Source organism: Parus major, chromosome 9 (assembly GCF_001522545.3).
Source record: "Parus major isolate Abel chromosome 9, Parus_major1.1, whole genome shotgun sequence".
Taxonomy (NCBI): Eukaryota; Metazoa; Chordata; class Aves; order Passeriformes; family Paridae; genus Parus; species Parus major.
Genome location: NC_031778.1, coordinates 16,471,665 through 16,492,947, shown reverse-complemented (window position 1 = coordinate 16,492,947; position 21,283 = coordinate 16,471,665). Strand labels below are relative to the sequence as shown.

Genomic DNA, 21,283 nt, shown 5'->3' with positions numbered 1-21,283 from the left:
TCCCAGAAATAAAATAAAAATCAGTTTTCTTTGGAGAAAGTTTGGGTTTTTGGGTTTTTTTTTATTTTAAATATCACTGTATCCCTAAATACTTTTCCCAAAGAGAATATGCAATTAAAACAACTTGCAAATTCAGAAGATTCAATTACTACTATCTTTGATAAATCAAATGCGAAAATAGGCTTTAACAAGCTCATTTCCTTTTCTATCCAATGACAACATTTTAAGCATTCCAATTTAATACAAAGATATATAACAATTAGCTTGTGATACTATGTTCCCCCTAAACCAAGAGAGGTCGCTTGACACATATTATGCTTAAAACATGAAGTAACTAAATAGTGAATAAATTATAGGGGGGCAGGAGGAGCAGGAGAGTCCAACAAAAGAGAACAAAGTAAAAGATGTGAAACCAAGAGAAATTATGTATTAAAAGTACATAGATTATAAGTATCTAACACTATTCAGAAGCGGAATACTATCAACAGCTCCGAAAGGTCCCCAAGCCAGTCCCCAACTCACGGAGAATCGAAGAGGATGCAAAGGTGGGACACAGAGCTGTGACCCATTGCCGCAGAGTGCCATCGAGTTGCAGCACACTGGGGCTTGGAGAAACAGGTGCTCTGGGCTCCTGGCTGTGCTCCCTGGTGTGCCAACAGCTTCCCCAGCTGTCCCTGAAAACAGGACACAAGGCTTGCCAACACTCATAAGGCATCAGCAAAAGGCAAATGAACAGTGCTGGAAGCCTAGACCTGGGGAGCAGGCTCGCTCCACCCTGCCAGCCCCACTGGTTGCACCAGTGTCACACACGCTCAGCAAAGGCTTGTCCCACGGGGTGAGAGGTAGCATGTCACCAGGCCTTTGCTGGCAGCTGGCACTCACAATCCCTGACAAAACTGGAGAGCCAGCAAAGGGACTGCATGAAGGCTACCCATCCCCAGAAGGCACAGATGAGGAGGTCATGGCTTGAGCAGTCTAATCCACTCCCAGGATGTGTGTTAATTCCTCTTGCACAGATGGAGAAGCAGGAAAAGCAGGAAAGGAGCAGTGACAATGGATTAAAACCCTGCTAGCTTAATGCTTCTTCAGCATGTTCTGTGCCAGCCTCTGCCAAAAGCCCCTGCAGCCCAGATGAATGTCAAATACAGGCAGTCCCTTTGGGACCCACCTTCTTTGGTGCCCACATCAGCCCTTTCCAATGCAGGCAAGTTGTCATCTCAATTCCAAGTGCACACACACATGCACCCTGCCCTGGCTGCACTAACATCCATTCATACTGTCGCCAGCAGCCTGGACTGTATCCAATTCCTAGAGAGAACTTCAGGCAGAGCCAATTTTCAGTGCTACATGCTGCCTGCTCAGGGACACAGAGCCCTGCCTGTGGGTGAAGCGACAGGGTGATATATTTGCTGGGTCAAGGTGACCAACCGCTCAGCACAAGTCAACTATTCCACTTTCAGTGGGGACAGAGGAAACCAACCCCAAGACCCGCCCATTGAGCCTCAGCTGCAATTCCTGATGGAGAACAAGCTCCCTCTGTCCTGAGAGCTGGTCCCTCCTCACTCTTATTACCCTGCGGCTGCCCCAGACATCCCAGGGGTCAGCTCCACCCCGGAGCAGTTTTCTCCCTCCTTCCCCAGCTACTACATTACATATCACTATTTATCACCCAGATGCCAGAGCACAATGGATTATATATTTAGACTCTACAGAGCAAAAACTGATAGCGCTGGAGTCAGGCACATGCCAAGCAGGAATATCTCTGCAGCGCTGCTCACATCTGTCACCCCTCACACCATCCCAGCTATCCATGCCCTGCATTCCTTTCCAGTCCGAGCCTGAACTGCAGCCTTCCCTTCCTCCTCCCACCTCTCACCACTCTTCCAGTCACACTTCTCGCACGGACGCGACCGCAGGTTCACACGTCAGAAGCCACTGAGCGAGCAGCCTCTGGGGGAGCTGTGAGCAGTGCCACGTTTCTGCTCCGCGCTTGAACGGGGAGGCAGCCATGAGATCAAACTGTCCCGCGGATGTGCCGGCAGGGAAAACCATCCTGTGAATGTGCTGGGAACAGCACCCACCTGATAGGGTATGAGCTCGGGAACTCTGAAAGAGCAGACCCAGAAGGAGTTCGAGCTCTCTAAGTTCTCAGCAAGCCTTTCCTTTCCCCAGAGCCCAGGGAAAACATCTGCCTAAGGCTGATTTCAGAGGGACTGCTTTGAGTTTACTGTCAGGTTTTGAATGTACCAATGTCCTGCTGGGGACTGGGTGCAACGCGGCTAAGAATGGTGGCCAGGAAAAAAACCTTTCATATGGAGGCAATCCGAGCCTTGCCCAGGCGAGTGCGAGTCCAGGACCCTCGGTGCTGCTGCCCTGCCCAGAGAATTGCCCTGCAGCCGAGCACTCCCCGGCCCCCTTCCCGTCCTGGGGCCAGCAGACATGCCGAGGCCAAGCAGCAGCTCAGCGCCTGGCCTGCAGGGCCAGAGCTCCCCGGCACTCATCTGCCTTGAATTTTCCAACAAAGAGACCTGCGGGAGGGAGGAAGGAGGGAGGGTTACAGGGGAGGCAGGCCGAGTGGGCGGATGATTCCACCGCCATCCCCAGTGACACGGGGCCAAGCCGGGGGGAGGAGGAGGAGGAAGAAGAGGAGGAGGGGACGAGGCTCTGGCTGCGCAGGAGCCCGGCTGGGGTGTGCGGAGGGGGCTGCCAGGGCTGACACAAGCAGCACATCTGCTCCCATGCAGCTGGGGGAGGGGAAGGGACAACCCCGGCAGCAGGGAGGGAAGCAAAGGAAACCCAGCTCCAACCCTGGCTCCATCCCTACCCTCCCACCAGCTCTTCCTTTGGAGCCAGCAGACCCTCTCCCCACGGCCTGGGAAGATGCCACGCTCCCAGTTTCCCTCCCGCTGCCTTGCCGGCGGGAGCAGCTGGCAGCCTGGAATATGGATGCAGAGGCGGGTGAGGGACGGGCATGCAGACACTGCCTTCTCCGGGGAGTTCCAGCCCGACTCAGGAAATTAGAGGGTATTTTATATCACAGAGTCATGTCCTAGGAATGAAAGGAAGGTGGGGATCAAGAGAGTGTGCACGGGAGAGAAAGGAGGCCATAAACCCCAAGCCGTGGAGACGGCCGTGCAGTGTCAGACCCCAGCTGCGCACACATCACCAGCGCAGCTGCTGTGTTCCAGCCTCCTCGTTTCCCCTCGGTGGCCTCCAGCCTGGCTGAGGCTGCGGATACAAGCGAGTTTCTAGCTTCAGCCAGCTCTGGTCTCTCCTCAGCAGCATTCGCTAGCCAGAGCGAGGTCCCTGGGATGAACTCTGATGGAGTAATACAAGCCCAGTGAAAGAAGAAATCTAAGAGGCATGGACAAAGGCTTCCACAGGATTTGAACCCCAGATTTGGAGGCAGGCTTGGAGCCCAGCAGCAATTACCACTTGTCTTTGGCAGTCCAATCACCCAACTTGACTATCTAAGGGCTCGCAGTGGGGAGGATACTCGGAGAGAAGAAATCACAGATGTGGAGGCAAACACAAAAGCTGAATCAGAGGGGTCAGTACCAAGAAGGGAGGTGGGATGGGGACCTCTCAAGTATGTTGGACAGCTCGATGGTCAGGATGAAAAACAGGGGACATGTAAAGATTGAGAAGACAACTGAGCAGGGACAATTTCATACTAAAAAGATGCAAAATTAGTAGAGCAGATGAAAAAAGTAAATGTCTCCTCAATTATTAAGAGGAAACAGAACAGCAGTTCTGTTCTTTACAGAACAGCAACGTTCTTTCCAACAGTGCAAAGCCCAGAAATTAAATTATAAACAATCTTCTGTTACAACATTCCAGAAGTGCACAATTAGGTTGGTCATTCCTGTAACCTTAACAGCCCCAATCTTCTACAGCTCAGAAAGGAAGAAAAAAACCCAGACAAACAAAAAATCATCAGGAGACACTTCTACCCAACAGCACAAGCTTCAGGGATTTACACACTAGAAATGTGATCTCATTTTCAAGACCTATTGTACACTCCCCTTAGGGTAGGGATGTCTTGCTTCTAAATAATTGTATAGATTAATAATGCTGCATAACAAAAGGAAGCACCTTCATGTTTTACTACCCAAATATGAGCAGCTCCTGGCTCTAGAGAAAAATCCTCATCTCTTCCAAAAGACAATGCTGAGGCCACAGGGATGAGCTCCGCAGCCATTTCACCAGAATTAAAAACTGGACAGGGCAATTCTCTACGAGTGTTGGGATTTGGATTTCAGTTGGGAAATACGTGCCTGTTAGATTAAGCCCAGACATGATATGTCTGATTCCCACGGAGATACAATTCACCCAAGGGCTACAGGCCTAACCAAAGAATACACATGGCAGCAATCACACGTGTATTTGCGAGACCTCAGGTTTTGCAGGCAAACAGGATGCATCAAACAGGATTAGAGGATTTGAGCTGTCTCTGTAAGCCAAGGCACTCTTTGGGTCTCCCTCACTGTATTTTCACCTCCTGTGCAAAGAGGAGTACAAATTGCATGACACTGGGGTGAGAAGGGCTCTCTGACCATAAACAGACTGTCACTCTTCCATTTAATTCCCCTTGCAAGCTCCCAGACAGGGTATTCTGCACTGCTCCTCTATACTGCAGCACAAGATAAAAAGGGAGACAGATTTGTAGAAGGTTTCATTCTGTTGGACCTTCCTCCCCAGAGGAGCTGCTGTCCTCCTGGACCCCATGTGAACATGAACTGCTTTGCAGCACTGTCTTTACTTGGTGTGCTTTTCAAGAATCAAAAAGCACAAAGCATCTGTTAGCAGCTGTCCTGTTACCGCAACAATAACACACCTCTGCATTTGTGCAGGAACAGCCACCCCTCCTAACAAGTCCAAGGAGCACTACGAGGACTCCTCAAAGGTCATTCCATTTCATACTACCATTCCATACTACCTGCACTCCTCAAGAGTAGACTCTTTCATTTTCAGAGAATGGTTTGGGTTGTAAAGGAGCTTAAAATTCCAATCCCCCTGCTATTGGCCTAGAGCCTCCCTCAACCATGTTCACCTCTGCTGCCCCACAGCCTCCTCATGCACCACTCCCAGCTTTCTGCGCTTTGCCTCCATGGTCAGTCAGGAAAGGGCTGAACAGACATGCCATATGCCAACTGTTTTCCCTGAGAAGTCCTCATAAACACATTTGCAATCATTCCACTGGACAAACACCAGGACAAGCAGAGCCTCTAGGTCTGGGAAATGCTTGGCTCCAGCTGGATCTGTGCTCAGTCCTACAGGCATCACTGACTGGGCGGGAGATGACAGAGATCAGACCTCCTGTTCACCTAGTCCAAAGACTGGAAAAGGAATGGCATTTAGGAAGGAGCCACCCAGGCTCAGAGGCCTGCCCAGGTGCAGCACTTATCAAAGCAAAGCTACAAACCGATTTCATGGTGAGCCAGAGCCCTGGCGGCCCCTCCCTCCTTGATCCTTGAGTGACCATCAGGCTGCAGCCCTGCTCTGCAACCAAGCCCGACAGGCCTGTCCTCCACCGACCGACCAGCTGCAGGAAGCTGCAGGGGACTGCAGCAGGCAACTCCATGCTAATTAATCCCGCCCTACCCAAGCGATGCTTCCAACCTCCGGAAGGACATTTACAGACATCATCAAAGGAAGCATTCTGCAGGCCCCCGAAGGTTCAGTGACACTTTTTCTCTTTGAATTGGAAATCAGGACAAACGGGAACTTCCAGCAGAAGCCAAGTCAGGTTCTTCACCTTGGTAGCTCAATTTCAGCTCCTCAATAACTAAAAGCTTACATAGCCCAACACAAGCCCTGCACAAGACAAGTGCAGGGACTCACTGTGAGAAAAAAAGATTTGAGGTTAAACATCTGCAGAAATGACCTTTAGGGAATGGAGACAATTCCACAGATATAATAACAGTGGCCAAAAGCTGGGCTTGTGTTCAGGGTGGGAGAGGAAACAGGCTGAAAGAGGCCCCAGCCAGAGATGTGTATGAGACAGGGTAAAATCCTGATGTGGTTGCTGTGGTTCACACTAATGTTGTGAGACAGCAAGCGCACCGGAGGAAGGAGGCCTGGTCTACTATGACACTTAGCTCCATCTGGACACAGACAGCAGGAAGAGCCCACAAGGCAGAGCTGCAAAACGCCAGCTCCTGTCGACAGAGGAAAAGGGAGAGAAGTGAAAAAAGTGCAGAGGTAGACAAAGGGTTTATCTGGCTACTGCTGGTAACAAAACGCAAAGGACACAACACCAGCTTATCAAGAGGCTTGTGAATGAGGTGTTTGGGCCCCACAGGGAGCTCCTTGCAACTCCCCATTAGAGAACTCGCTCCTCCCTTTCTAGGCTGGCTAGAAGAGCAATAGCCTTCCCTGCAATGTCCAGGGACTTCACACTGGTTAAGACGACTGTGAGGAGCTGTAAAGAGCCCCAAGGGCTGCTGGGGGGGGACAGTGTGATGTTTGCACATACACAACCAAGGGAGAAGGCCATGATGCCTGTGAAGGCTCTGCATGCACCATGAGGAATGCAAGACCAGGCCTTCCTTTTCTGGCCCTCAGCTGAGGGACACCAAGTCAGTCCTGCTTTTTCTAACAGCAAGTGAGGCTCCTGCCAAGAAAGCGCTGCTGCTGTGGAATGTGCTGGGCCAGCAGTACAGCTCATTCCTGGAAAAGCATCAACTCAGTGGGAGAGCAAGGAGAGGAGAAGAGGGGGAAATTGGGAAGAGGGGGAGGGTGGGAAACAAAATCTGAAAGCTTGGACTTCCACACCTGGGGAAACACAGAGCAGTCTGCTCACCAGCACCTCGTCATCATGGGCAGCCAGCACAGCATCCCTGCCCAGCACCAGCCCTATGCTCTAGGAGCTCCCTTCTCCCAGCCAGATACCTCCAGAGCAGATCTAGGACCACACAGACCAAAGCAGATGTCTGTGGGGAAGAGGAGCAAGGTTCATTTCCCCCCATCATGTTAATAATTAATTTAATTTAATGACAGATCTCCATGAGGAGATGACAAAGCACCCTCCACATGTGTCCTGTCTTCAAGACACTGACCAGCTCACATTACTCTCTCTTTGCATAAACAATTTTGCAAGAGTCTCCCCAGGAAACCGGTTCAACCTCCTACCCAATGGGAAGGGGTCTTGAAGCATGACAGGCTGTAGATGGCTGCACCTACTCTGCACATCCAGCTGGGCTGCCATCAGCAACAGCTCTCCTAACTGGGTCTGTAAGACATACAGAGAACCCCCATAAAACCAACAGGCAGTTAATAAAGTTCATAGCAAACTTTCACCACAAAACATTTGCCAAAGACAATGAAAAGGACTCACGCAAAGAGCCTTTCAGTGTCACAACAGCTGCATGGTGGCAAAGAGAATTCTGTCCCTGATCCCAAGCTATTGCAGTACTCTGAAAAATGGGCAAACACTGAAAAATGGGCAGAAGCGAGTATGAGGGGTCTGAACACCCATAAGAAATTTCTCTGACCATTGCTAGGCCAGGGATACTCATTCTTTTTCTTCCTCATCTGCTTTTGACAGTATCATGCAGCGGATAGTACAAAAAATTCCCTGTATAAAAACTCAGCAAACAGAGCACATTTTAGTAGCCTTTTATATGCTTCATCAATTTCACTAAATTCAATCTCATTCACCCAACTCCATTAAAGACAGAGGGCCAAACCCTTGAATACAAGTGATACCTACCAAGCATCCTTTATCAGGCCAGCCAGACTTGCCCTCCAGCCAACAGCCCAGCAAGCATGAAAATACTGTTCAACTCTTGGAAGAAAAAGACAAGAAAGGTGCTCCAGTCCTAACCAAAGCAAGCATGTGCTGGCACATGACTTACTCAACTAGAGGTGCAGAAAGCAGATGAAAGCCATATAGTACCATTTGCCCCAATACATTATGGCAAATTAAAAGTCTTCACAGCTCCCATTTAGAGAATTCAGTTCAGGTCCTACCAGGACTCACCTCTACACCAGGAATCATCTTCCTTTTCAACAAGAGGGTAAGCTCCCCCTCAGTTTAAAAGAGGACAGTGTTTTGGATCACTGTAGCACCCGGTCAAACTGCTGCTTTTCTTTGACACTGTCAACTCCTGGATCTGACCATGTCACATACCACGCAAAGCCTTCCACCTGCTGTCTCTGACAACTGCACCAAAGGCTGGGAAATGGCCACTGTCATCCAGAAATCACCATCACATGACATTAAATGTTCCTCTTGTGGAGGGTTGGAAAGCCATAACTGCCAACTCTTAGGTCCTTCAAGGATGGAAGAGTGCAGTGGAAGGCTGCGCAACCTGTCCACAAGTCTGTAAATATCCCATGAGCTCGGTAAATGTGTTGAACTGGTCATTCTACATATTAACTATTCCCAAAGGCAGTCCAGAAATACTCATCACATGTTATTACTGCATTAGGGCCATTTCCTGTGTCTGTGGATCTGCTGGTAAGTCAAGTTATATATAAGACCACCCTGGTTTTCATCTTCCTAATTATCTGCAACACTGACATCAAGTGCCCTTGAAGCATGTCTCCTGTAAGTTACATATAGAGTGACCACAAACACTTAGTGCCAGCATCACATGTTGATAAACCAGGAGCACAGCTGGACCCCTCCGTCAACATGGCCAGACACAGTCCCCACCTCAAATCTACAAAGCTTTCTACATGGCACAGCTGAGTCAGACCCAGCTCCAACATCATGCACACTGGCAGAGATGTTACACAATTTGTGTTAGTTTGGAACTACCCCAAGGAAACACAGAGCTTACCCTAAGCTGATGCAGATGTTGACATCTTCAAAGTCCCCTGGTACTTCCAGGATGACTAGACAAGGAATAGTCTTAAAGAGTTTTCCCAAGTCTAACCTTTTGCCCCCAGCTGAAACAACACATTTTTAATCTAGAAGAAAAATCCACCTCCCAGGACTCCCTTCAGGATCTAAAGGTGCATTTACTAGCTCTAGGTCTAAGGCAGGTTTGCCATAAGGGACTCAGCTCTTCAGCCAGGACCATGAAAATCCACCCTTTTCAGAGCCACAAAACCAGTAAGAAAACTCAAATGAGCAAAATGCAATAGCAAGACTTCATGCACTGAGGCCCTATATGGATTTCCAGTATGGTACAGCCCCAGGTGGGCTCAAAGGCAAGTCTCTGTGTGAATGGCACTAACATACTGGTTGAGCTAGGCAGGGCTGAATGAACTGGGACAGCTGGTTAGCTGTATGCAGACACAAGTATGGAGTTTGCATATCCATCACAGCTTCTGAAAAAAGCTTCAGTTCAAGAAGCTGCTCCGCCCTAGGGCCAACCAGGCAACATCCATCAGCAATGCAGCAACTTTCTCTCTGCCCTGATGGCATCGGGCCACCAAGCCAAGGTTGTCACCCGCTGCTGACACTGCTCTAGCTGTCAACAGCAGCACAGCACAATGCTGTGTACAGGGAACAAACTATCTGCTTGGAGATCATGACATACAAAAAGACCATGAGTAGGTGGTCAGAGTAATGCTGAGTGAAAGACTTGAAGCCCAGGCAGGGGCAGGTTTACTGTGCTAACATCGGCTTCCCTGCTATAATAATCCATGCAGAGCTAAAGCTCCTGAAACACAGACTCTCAATGTCCCCAGAACCAGCCTGGAGCCACCAGCAAACAAGGAAAAATTCACAAACACTGCTACCCAGCCTATCACAGAGACAGCTGCCAGCGATCAGAGGGACCACATAGCATATAAATTCCTCTCCAAACCCTAGGGGCAGGTCAAAAACCTGCAGAGGAAAGACCTTCCCACAGAGCGGCCAGTGATAGCTCCCTCAGAAACAGAGCTTTGCTCCAAGTCATGTGAGGAAGCCCTTCCCACTTCAGCTTCTGTCTTCAGCCAGGACCAGAAGGACAGACTCCCACTGCAGCAACTCAGTCACTGCTCAAACTGCATCCTCTTTTCCTCCAGCTCTAATATCATAACAAATTTTAGCCAACAAGCCACAAGGACAGACACTCCAGTGAGAAGATAATCACCAGAAAGGATTTAGTGGAGTAGGGTACCCAAATGCTGCTTCTGCTGCCTTCCATGGCTAGCTGTGACTGGAAAAACAATGCCTCTGTCATGTCCACTTTAATAAATAACTGATACAACAACCACAACAGTCCCAAGCCTCCACTGTGATAGAGAGTGACACCGCACAGGAAGGTCAATACCAGGCATCTCTGCCTGCCAAAGCCTCCAGAGAGTTCCAGCCCATTCCTGTATGGGTTTAATATTAGTGCTACAGTAGTAACAACATAGCAATGGAAACAAATGAAACATAGAGCTTTGGGGCTCAGGGAAACACTAATGCTTCAGCTCTGCAAGCTAATGCAGTCCTCAGAGACAGTGATATTCACAGCCCAAAAGCTCACACTCTCTCCTAAGGCCACCATGGCATTACACAGATAAGCATATGGACAAAGCAGACAAAGTCACAGAGATTAAACTAATTCCCCTATTTGTACCTTATTGAAATGCCTTCCAAAAAGCCTTTACAAAAGGATTTGGTCCAAAAATTTCTAACGGCAGCCACCAGCGGGATTAAGTTTTACTTAACTTGCCAGCTGCTGCCTAACAAGCCAGCACCAGCGGGACAAACAGTAATGTAGCCACGTGGTGCCACATCCCCCTTCTGGAAAACAACAATCCATCCAGCACAGGTCAGAAGGGCAGGCTCTGAATAACAAACAAGGGATGGAGCAAGGAGGAAATCAATAGGAAACACCAAAAACACACAGCCCTGACTGCTGCCTCATCAGATGTGCAACACGATGCAAAGCTGGTGCAACATGAAGGCAATTTCCTGTGGACTCACTATCTGTTGTGTTCTGGAAGCCCAGCTTCTCTTCACAGGCTTTTTCATAGATCAAATACCTTAAACCACAACACTGTTCTATCTATTTGGATGCAGTCAAGGGTGGAGGAGTAGCAATTCATTACAGCAGGTACCCTCAGCTCAGAACAGTTCAGCAACTGCCATGCAGACATGGAAGAGGCTTCCCACCCCTTTAAATACACTGAACTCAAAAAGGACTTCAGGAATTTCAGCTATGCTCCCTACACCTCTACATATACAGCTTTCAAGTCTAGATAAAGGGCCTGATGCCCACCCTGATAGAGGATTGAAGCCAAACTCATGTGTGCAGCAGAAAAGCTGCAGGGGAAACCAGATGTTCTTTGCTTATATTCACAAACCCTTCTTTCCTAAAGCATACCCAACTGCATAGTGATAGGTGGCTGCCTCCACCTTCAAGAGTTCACACCTGCTAGGAGACCAGGTGAAAAAAGTCACAGGAGAAGGAGGCCAGGAGCATGATGGTGAAGAGGGACTTACTGAAAGCTCAGTCCTTCAAGCACAACGACCTTGGGCTCATGGACCATCTACCTCCACCCCTACATGCCAGCATCTTCCTTCTCAGAGTCTCTTATGAAACAGTGTCTCCCCAGCAACATCCTGCTCTCACTGCAGCCATGTAGGAAGGAACATCACTGCTTACACTACCACCCAGGAGACCCCGTACTCACCCTGTGGGTGAGCCAATGTCTGGGATTTGGGAACAGCAAAGTTCTAGATGAAATTCTAGAGTTCACTTTAGAAGAAAGATATACCTCAGCAGGAACCAGAAAACCGAGCAGTGGGGCCACCACTATCATCCCATAATGACAAAAAAACCCGCTCAGATTGTGACCCAAATTATGGTGGTTTATGAGACATTTTTTTATGGCATTTTGCCTTGACCTCCAAGACTGAACCATGCTGGAGCACAGCTGTACCACAGTCAGGGCACACTGATTTACTTTGCAGCAACTTCTGAAACATCACGGTAGGTTTTTGCTCTGTGCTGGGATTTGGAGGACCAGAGTCCTCCAGATGATTTCAGAACACTGAACTGCACCAAAACAGCTGCATTCACATGGCTGAGTAAAGGTTTCTTGACCTTTCTTTCTCTTTTTTTCAGAAATGACAAAAGAGGCTTAAAATTAAGAAACATTCCCATCAAACACATAACAGAAAACAATGCCTCCCTAAGAAAAATGCTGGCTTCAACATAACACCATATTTTGGGAGAAAATACATTCAGTAAAAAAAAAAATTCTGACCAGTTCTGGCTGTAAACTAGCTCAATAGCTGTTGTGAAGCTTCATTGTTTGCATAGGACACACAAGGCCTTAGGGAAATTGGTCTGCAGCCTGATTTGGCGAACTTGGCTTTCTGAACGCCACCCCTGGGCTAAGAAACCAGGCTGTGACTGCCATCCAATGTGGCCTTCAGAGCGCAGCTCCAACCACAACTGAGAACACCAGACACCTACAGAGTCAGTAACAGCTGGGTCTGAACAGCAGGACACACAGGGCCAGGCACAGACAATACAGGGAAGCAGGGACTACTGTCAGCTAACCATCTCCATCTTCACCTCAGCCCTGGCACTGCTGCAGCTCCCACCACTACCACTACACCACTTGGAAACGGCCTCCAGCAGCAGCTCCAGCTAGAATCAGCTCCAGTGTCCGTGGGCCACCCTCAGCATGGGCAGCATTACAGGAACTCCCCACCACGAATGCAGACAGTGGTTAGCAGCTCTCTGCCAAATCCAGCTCCGGAGACAGAGGCACAGGCTGCAGTAACCTACATACAAAATGTCTGAAGTAACTTCCAGTGGGCCCTTGCTAACCAGGGCAGCTCACCTCACAGCAGGCACAGAAACACATCCTCTGGAGCACAACAGATGGGGTGTTGTGACCTCTCATGTAAAGTGCTCACCCTCCACATGGAATGGACAGGGGCTGACAAGAAACTGGAAAAAAAGTGATAGCCACCTTCCAGTAGGGCCAACGCTGTCACTTAGACCACCACAAACGATGTGAGCTCACAAGGGAGTTTTGTAGGCCCTTTCACTCACAGGTTTCTTGCCATCCTCTCCCAGCATGAAATTCATGCTGACATGGAAGCAGTCTCCACCAGGGGCATGGGACAGGCAAAGGTCTTCTGGAGACAGCAAAAGTTTTCAATTAAGAATAAATTTTAGAAAGTTCCCAAAATCAAAATAAAACAACTCCCCCAACACACGCTACAAAGAGCTGGCAGGAAAGGCAGGGGCACTATGCCAGCGCTCACCACTGCTCAGAAACTGACACTGCTTATTAAGTTTAGGATCCCTTCCCCAGCTCCCAGCATTTCCAGCCAGAAGGACAGTCACCACTGGCATCAATTTCAAAAAGACCTTGCAATAAAAATAAATCACTCAGCCTTTCAGAGAGCATCAACACGTTTCCTCATGCACATGTGCAGAGATGAGGCCACCAAATACCAATGGCATCTGACCCCTACACTGGGAATTCCAGCAGCGCCCGCTTTGTTCTGCCTCCAGAGTGTTGTCCTAATCACTGCCTCATACCCAGCTTTGGAGAGCAGGTGATAATTAAGCAGGCCTGGATAAGATACTGGGCCAGTCATTAGCTGGATACCAATTTTCACTTCACAGCTGCGACCAAGGAATCACTCACCACAGCTATAAAACTAAAACTGGAATTGAGACCTGTAAGAGGGAGAAACTAGCAGCAGCAGGAGGAGCAGCACCATCCCACCACTGTACCTCAGATCACTTGTGTTCCCCCAGCAATGCAGAACCAGTAGGATAGGGAGGGAGGAGTGGTCCCCTTGCAGAAGAATGAGGCCTTTCTGCTCTCCAGTCTAGAAGAGGGGAGGTGGCCGAGTGAAGATAAGTGAAATGATCACCAAAGTGATTTCTTCACAGGCAAAAGAAATTCAAACTTTCAGACACTCCACAATTTAAGAAAAGACAAGGCATAACTTCAGGCCAGGTGCTAAGGATTTACCTGGACATACAAATTGCAGTCATTAAACTGCTCTGTAAAGTTTAGCCTAACCTTTGGCATGCCCCGGTGGGAATACATTTTGATCAATAGAAAATGAGCAGTATCAATAAGAAACATGATCATAAGAAAATGAATCAAAAGAAATCACATTTCAGCTGATATAAGAATATTCTCAGAGTTGTACCACATGAAAAGACTAATCTGTAGTTCAGCTGAGGCAATATAATATATTATACCACAATACCTGGCTGGTGAGAAGTCCATGCTACCCTACATTTCTCATGATGGACTTAGGTTGGAGACAACAATTTACACATGACTGAAGCCTATGTCCCTAACATAGGGACAAACTACAGACCATCAGCATGGTTGCTCCCCTCCCAGTGGCACAGGTGGCCAGAAGAATTTACAGTCCTGTTCTTGCAGCACCTCTATGGAACTGAGAGCTCTGTTATTCTAAGAGCCACACAAATGTTTGCCCAAGAAGCTCCCAGTGTCAAGCAGACAAAACAAGGCACAGTTGGATATTCAATTTTATATATTAAGAACAAAAAACCAAAAAAACAACAACAACAAAAAAAGAATTTAAAAGTCTGCTCAAAATCCCATGAAAAACCTGGGGGAGGTCTGATGGAGAAATGGAGAATGTGCATCTCACAAGCACTGCACTGATCTAAGGTGCTCTCCTGCTGACCAGCACACAGCTCTTACCTGTGAAACACTGAATGAAAAGATTCAAGCTGCAGGAAGAAACCTTCCCTAATGAGTGCAATGTTAGCAGCCAAGGGTATTTCCACACTTCATGGTGAGACACATCCACACAAAGCATCTCGGGTTCAAGAAGAGTCTGCCACATCTGTGCACTGCCACACTCACACCATCCATCAGCTGATCTTCATATGCCTCCACTTCTGAGATTAGCAACACACAAAGCCAACAAGGGCACAGATATCTGCACCCTGTTACATACAGCTGTAGCCCACTGCATCAGGAACAAAACCATACAGCCTTCCTGCTGCTCACAACTCCTCTCCCCAGGACCAGGTGCATGAATTCTTCTCATTTCTCCTCCTTGTCACCTAGAAGTGACACCACTCTTGGGTCTTAATTATTTGAAGCTGAGCATTAACTCCTGCCATAGCCCGACAACTCCACAGCCACCCAGGGGAACCTCAGTTCACATTTCCAAGGAGATGTAAACACTGAAGCTGCTCCATCACAACTCTGATTCTCAGAGCAAACAAATATTAACAAGATAAACAAAAGAATGAAAAATCCCACACACCAAGATGAGGCTGTAATACTGCCTTGGGGATGGGGTGAGCTGAAGGGAATACCAGACTGGAGATCCACAGCCTGGAAAAAAGAAGGAAGAACAAGAAGAATTCAGACTGGGCAACAGAGGTGAGAGGAAACATTGGACATCCTGCTCCAGCTGGCTCTGGAAACTGAGATGCCACCGTTCCTAATAATAGATGAGAGGAAAAGTTTGGTTTATGCCACAGGGATCCTGCAGAAGGTCCAAAGCAGAACCATGGGACCTGAGGGCCTCCTCCTCATTCATCAGCTGCCCCAAGGCCATCTACTTCATCTCTCACAGAGGGGGCTTTAACCTGGGTCCTACTCCTGGACATTGCCCAGGTGACAGACAGCAGCCCAGCACAAGCCAGACAGAAGGCAGCCCAAGGCAATCCCTTCAGGAAAGGAGCTGAGAGGAATACATGTGTGAGAAATGCTTTTCCCCGTCACACAGCTTCTGAATGCCACCATTGTTAGCCTCCTTCTAGTTTTCACTAATTGCCCATGCATTTATAGTCAAGCAGCCAAGGTGCCTCCTGCCCTTCTGTCTCTGATTCTCCCTGCAGGCCAATGGCTCGCTTTCTCATGGACATCAATTACCAGGGATCATGAAACTTTTCAGCTGGACTTGATGATCTTAAAGGTCTTTTCAAACCAAAAATGATTCTTTAATTCTATTTTGTATGCTGCCTGGGGCTTCAGGGCTTCTCAGAGCAGCTGGACTGCTCTGGTTGTTCCCACCATGTTCCAGCCAACCACCAGAATGTTCTTCAGCTGTCTGGAAGGCAGCAGAGACAGCTTTCCTGAAGAAGCATTCATGGTGACACCACGAGAGGCTTGCTCTCTCTGTCACACCCCAGGCCTTGCACATGCTGCTCCAACTGCACAGCTCATTGTTCAGGACTTCTCTAAGGAATAGGCTGTCCACACACAGCCCCTGACCCCCTCTCAGCTGCACCTTCCCTTCCAGAGCGGTTTACGATTCCCAAACAAGTTAGATGAACTGGTCACAACAAAAATCTCATCCCATGCATTTCTGACACAACTGATCTTGTGGTATCTTCCTGAGTGATTTTCCCCTCTCCCTGCTATCATCCATTATAACTCCCTATGCTGCTTTATTGTTGAGTTTTGTTAATCTATCTTCAACCTCCTTTCGTAGAACCTTAAAGAGATAGAGGAGGAGAAAAGGCACAGCACAAAACTTCACTGACACCAGACCCCTCTTCCCAATGTGAGACACTGCTATTTATTACTAAACTTTGTTTATAGTTGCGCACTCTCCCACCCACATGGCAATGTTTCATTCAAGACAAGTTTGAATTCACTTCAAGAAAAACATTTCAAAGGATCCCAAAGCATTTGTTTACAAACAGCATGCATGGAGAATTCACTTCTCCCACCAATGAACATGGTCCCCTCCAAGACAGGGAGAGGCAGCTGTTTCATAGCACCCAACACTACTCAACAGCTGAGGGACAGGAAATGATCCACAGACAACTGATATTGCTGAAGAAACTTATGAAAAATGAGGACTGGAGACTTCTATTTGCCAGGGGAGAACGTGGAAGCTTCTGAGGACTAAAGCTCTCCACTGGGTCAGGAGGAATTTAGGGAGGCAAAGCATCCCAGACTGTGGTCAAAGGAGTGACTCCAAATTTCAAGCCTCATCTGAAAGCTGGCACCTCCCGAACTAACGGGAACCTGGGCACTGGGATAATTTGGCTGAGGAGGGGAGAGCATCCCCTGCTGAGGCAGCCACAAAGATCTCATCCAAGCCCCAACAGGCCCAGCCCTGTTCAACATGGGGTACAAGCCAAAATCACAGCCCAGAGAGGTATTTGGTGCAGTGAGAAGACACGGAGAGGCTATAAAACTGAAAACACTTTGTAATCCCAGCTCCATACACGAGACCTACTGTAAACACTAAATCTTCAGAGGAGGAAGGACAACTCCTTCAAATACAAGTCCTAGGAATGGTAAAGGGTCATATGTTGTGGAAGCCAAGAGCGTCCCAGAATGAAAAAAGAGGTGCTCAAAAAGGTTAAAGGAAAGTCAGATGTAGGAAATCCAGACACAACAAATTGATGACAAACAGTGTTACAGGGAGCTGGCTTCACATGGTACTTGCTCCCCAGAACAGTAACCAACTTTAAGCAGGTAAGAGACTACAGGGGCTCCCCAGAAGATTGGCGAGTACAACATCCAAACAAGGGACAGAACACACCTCCTCACCACCTGTGATGGGAGGAACCAAAGGGCATCACAAAAGAGGTGATGGAAACACCACTGCTGGAAGAGAGCTGCCCTGCTGGAGATGGGATATGAGGCAGGGCTGCACCCCTATTCCATACCAGAGATTGAGCACAGGAATCTCACTTTGAGGATGGGACATGTACAGTGGTACATGTGGGTCTTGCACACACCCCTTGCTCAGAGATAGGCAGCACATGGAGAGCTCTCACTCCTCCATGGGGGCAGGGGAGGAGAAAGCTGGTCCTCTCTATGCATTCTTCCCAAAAATGAGATGCAGAGGACAGAGCTGCCAAAATGGATGTCCCTCCCCAAAATGGATGTTAGGAGAACAAAACGGTCCTAAATACACTTCATAGAAAGAGCTGATGGAGGTGGCACTACCTCCACACCGTGTTTTGGAGCAGGAAGCAAGGGGCACTTTCTCCAGGCAGGCGCACTGGGCGATGCCCAGGCCCTTTTGGTGGGTAATGACAGTCCTGAGTAGGATACGACCTGGGGATGCCACCCTAGACACCCCAATGTGGCCTGCATGGGAGATACTACATCAGGCAAGGTGTTGGCCAAACATCCTGAGTACGGGGAGGGGGTGACCCTCAGATGGAGATGATGGTCTTCTCCAAGGCGTCTCTGGCACCTAAAGCAGGGTATCACCAGCTCTCTCACTGAGTTTAGCATGGAGCAGCTTCTCTAGAGCTGATACGGGATCCGAGGATGTGGGGCTGTCCCCGGAGGTAGCACCCAGGGACAACGAACCCCAGAGAATGTGCACAGGGGGGTACCACCACCAGCCTCCCACAGGTGAGATCCTGGGGTGCACGGAGGGTGTGTGCCCCCAGACAGAACCCAAGGGGGTCACCACCCCCATCCTCTCCAAGGAAAGGCAATGGGGATGGAGGATGGATCGGGATCCCCCTCCCCGCGCCGGGCACGAGAAGAGCACCTCCCCACCCCGGGGTCCCGGCCCCGCCGTCCCGGGGCGCAACCGGGGCCGAGGGGCAGCCAGCCCCGGCCTCAGCCCCGTGAGGGGAGGGAGTTCTCCAGTCGCCCCCCAGTGCTCCCCGGGGAGTCCCACGGGGCCCGGGCTCCACGCGTGGCCCCGGGGGACCGGGCCCGGGCCCGCTCTCACCCGAAGTCGTCGTCCATGGACTTGAAGTAGAACTTGTAGTTGGGGCGGTTGAGGAGCCCCTTGAAGTCGCCGAGGGTGACGCGCTCGGCCGGGATCGGCAGCTTCACCAGGTACGGCGTCTCCTGCTCGTCCAGGTGGTAAATGATCTTCGTCTCGGCCGCCGCCATGGCGCCCCTGCCCGGCCGCCAGGCCCCCGCCTCTGCCTCCGCCGCCTCCTCCGCCCCGGCCCGGACCCCCAGACCCGGCCCGGCCCCCGCCCGCGCCCCGGCCCGGCCCGGCTGCGGCCTCCGCACGCCCGCTCCCCCCGCGCCCCTTGTTCTCCGGGTCCCAGCGCCGCCCGGCTGCACGGCGCAAGCTCGGCCTCGGCCGGCCCCGCCCCGCCCGCCGTCCCGGCCCCGCCGGAACCGGAACCGGCGCCCCGCGGGGCCGCGGCGCGGAGCGGGACCGACTCCGCACCGGCACTCGCTATGGGCCGGGACTGAGCTCAGCGGGCAGCCCGCGAGTTTGGGCCCAAATCCCGCCACGATGCTGGCCCGCACCCTGCCCCCGAGCCAGATCCCGCATCGATAGGAGACACCCCCCCCCCTTCGCTAGAACTGACCCTCTCGTGTGGAACTGACCGCCCTACACACCCATCCACTGTGCCCCGTGGGGGTGCACGGCCCCTGGGACTGCACACCTCCAGCCCCATCGCCCGTGGGTGCGTTGGGGTTTATACTTTATATCCACATCCTCCTATCCGCAGCCTGGTACTCCCCGTGCACCCACATTCCCAGTGCCAGCTGGCAATATACCTCTCCCAGGCTCCCCACCCCCATTCAGCTTTCACATCCCTGTTACACCCTCTGATCCTGCCTCACACACAGGGTCGTTCCTGTGTCCCACAGCCTGTGCTTCTGTCCACACTCCAAGCCTCTCCTTCTATCTCTGCAGCCCTGGTCCTTTATCACACACCTCCCAGCTTTCTCCATGCTCCTCACACAGCTATGTGCCCCGTGAGTACAGCTTACAAAACACGAGGCATATCCATCTCTACCCTACTCTCCCATGTACAGACCCCTCTGAGCTTCCTGTACTGTGTCTCAGATGGCCACCACACACAGGGACTATCATCAACCCCAGCTCGTCTACAGCTGAGGCTTCCCTCTGAACCTCTTGTCACCATCCAACAACTAATCCCAGTACTCAGACCTTTTCCTCACCAAGCAGACTCTTTCCTCTGCTCTTCGTGAGCATCCCCTGTTCCACATACCATGGCCTCTTCAACTGGGCACCTTTCGGCTGTGTGGTTTCTTCCCATCCTCTATCTCCGTGGACCCCAGCACATTCTTACCTATAGTCATCAGCACTGTGACCCCAGCCCCTAGGACTTGCCTCTGTTCCACAGCAGTCTCAGGCTGTCTGATTTCCCCTCTGCACAACTTGCCAGCACCCAATGGGCACCACGGAACCATCTCCATCAGCAGTTTCCCGGAGCTGTGGCTGAGAGCAGAGCTGGGGTAGATGGAATTTTGGGAACACCCACCAACAGGAAGGGCAAGAACTGCCTTGCAGCGTCCTGGATTAGAAGGAACAAATGCAGAGGAAGCACCACACCGTGGGCCTGCACAGGGCATGAGACTAGATCAGCCCTCAGACTAGACTCCCCTGCCGTAGGAAAAGGAGCCAGAGAGATCCTAGAGGGAACAGAGCCAAGTTCCTCAGGCGGGCAGGCAGGCTGAGCTAAAAAAGTCTCCTAATGCATGAAATAGTCCTGCAGGCATTGCTACTTATTACCTGGGCAGCACTTCTAGACTGGGGGAAGAACCTGACATTAAACTGAAAAAAAAAAGTAAGAATCTAAGGGAAGTCCTCAGGTAAGCAGAAGTTGTAAGAGGTCTGAGACTCTCCTGTGTTTCCACATCAGCTCTTGGAAGATTGTAATTTCTTTATGCTCGGAGCTCTGTGGTAAAAGCTGGTGTACCTGGAATGAAGAATCCAGGTCAGGAATGGAAAAGTTTAGTTTGAATTGCTTCTTCCTGTGTCAACCCCGACAGAGCTAATCCTAAAGTCTTTGTGTAACACCTCTCTGCCCCAAAAGCAGGCACATGTAAAAGAATCCTAGTCTGCCCCAGCAGGGCCACTGTCTCACCCACCTCCCAGCATAGCTGTGGATGCACCTCAGAGCCTGTATTGTACACATTAGACACCTTTGTTACCAAAAGGGCAATTTTCAGTAGTGTTGAGCTCCCAAAGGAGCACATGCAGCTCAGGGGAGCGGTACCACACCCCCCAGGGTAGTAGTAGATGAAATCTCATTGCTATAGCTGCCTTTTCTTTTAAAACAGGCCAAGTGACAGAATAGACTCAATGATAGATTGGTTTCACTGCTCACAGAGGCCTTGTGGTGTATGACTCACTAACACAGTGACAAAGAAATTAGCAGGAGGGGATTATGCTGTGCACTCCAAGGTCCTCAAGGAAGAGTTTCTGAACTGCCTGTTGGCTTATTTTTGCAATTATTGCAACTTAAAAATTGCAGCATTGATAACATTGTTTCTCCTTAGAGAGTACAGAGGCATCAGACATTTTAGTGCACCTTGGAACAGCCCAAAGCAGAGGTGGATGTACTTGAGTTCCATTGCTTACACCTTTAAGCAACACCAAACTATTATCTTCTTTTAAAAGGGTTACTATTGTTAACTGAAGTTATGGGTTTGATACAAGAATGCCTTCCCTTTC

The 21,283-nt window shown here is 49.9% G+C and overlaps 1 protein-coding gene across 4 annotated transcripts in view; it reads right to left on the bottom strand.

Moving 5' to 3' along the window:
- DVL3 (dishevelled segment polarity protein 3) overlaps positions 1-18,767 on the bottom strand; it is a 33,657-nt gene extending 14,890 nt beyond the window's left edge. For 2 of the 4 annotated variants that reach the window (XM_015637561.3, XM_015637562.3), the window contains exon 1: positions 18,563-18,767. In XM_015637561.3, the coding sequence (XP_015493047.1) occupies positions 18,563-18,729 (167 nt within the window). In that variant the 5' untranslated portion in view covers positions 18,730-18,767. The remainder of the gene's footprint in view (positions 1-18,562) is intronic. The other 2 variants (XM_019007786.2, XM_033516771.1) reach the window with 1 other exon arrangement.
- Between the last annotated feature and the right edge of the window lie 2,516 nt (positions 18,768-21,283).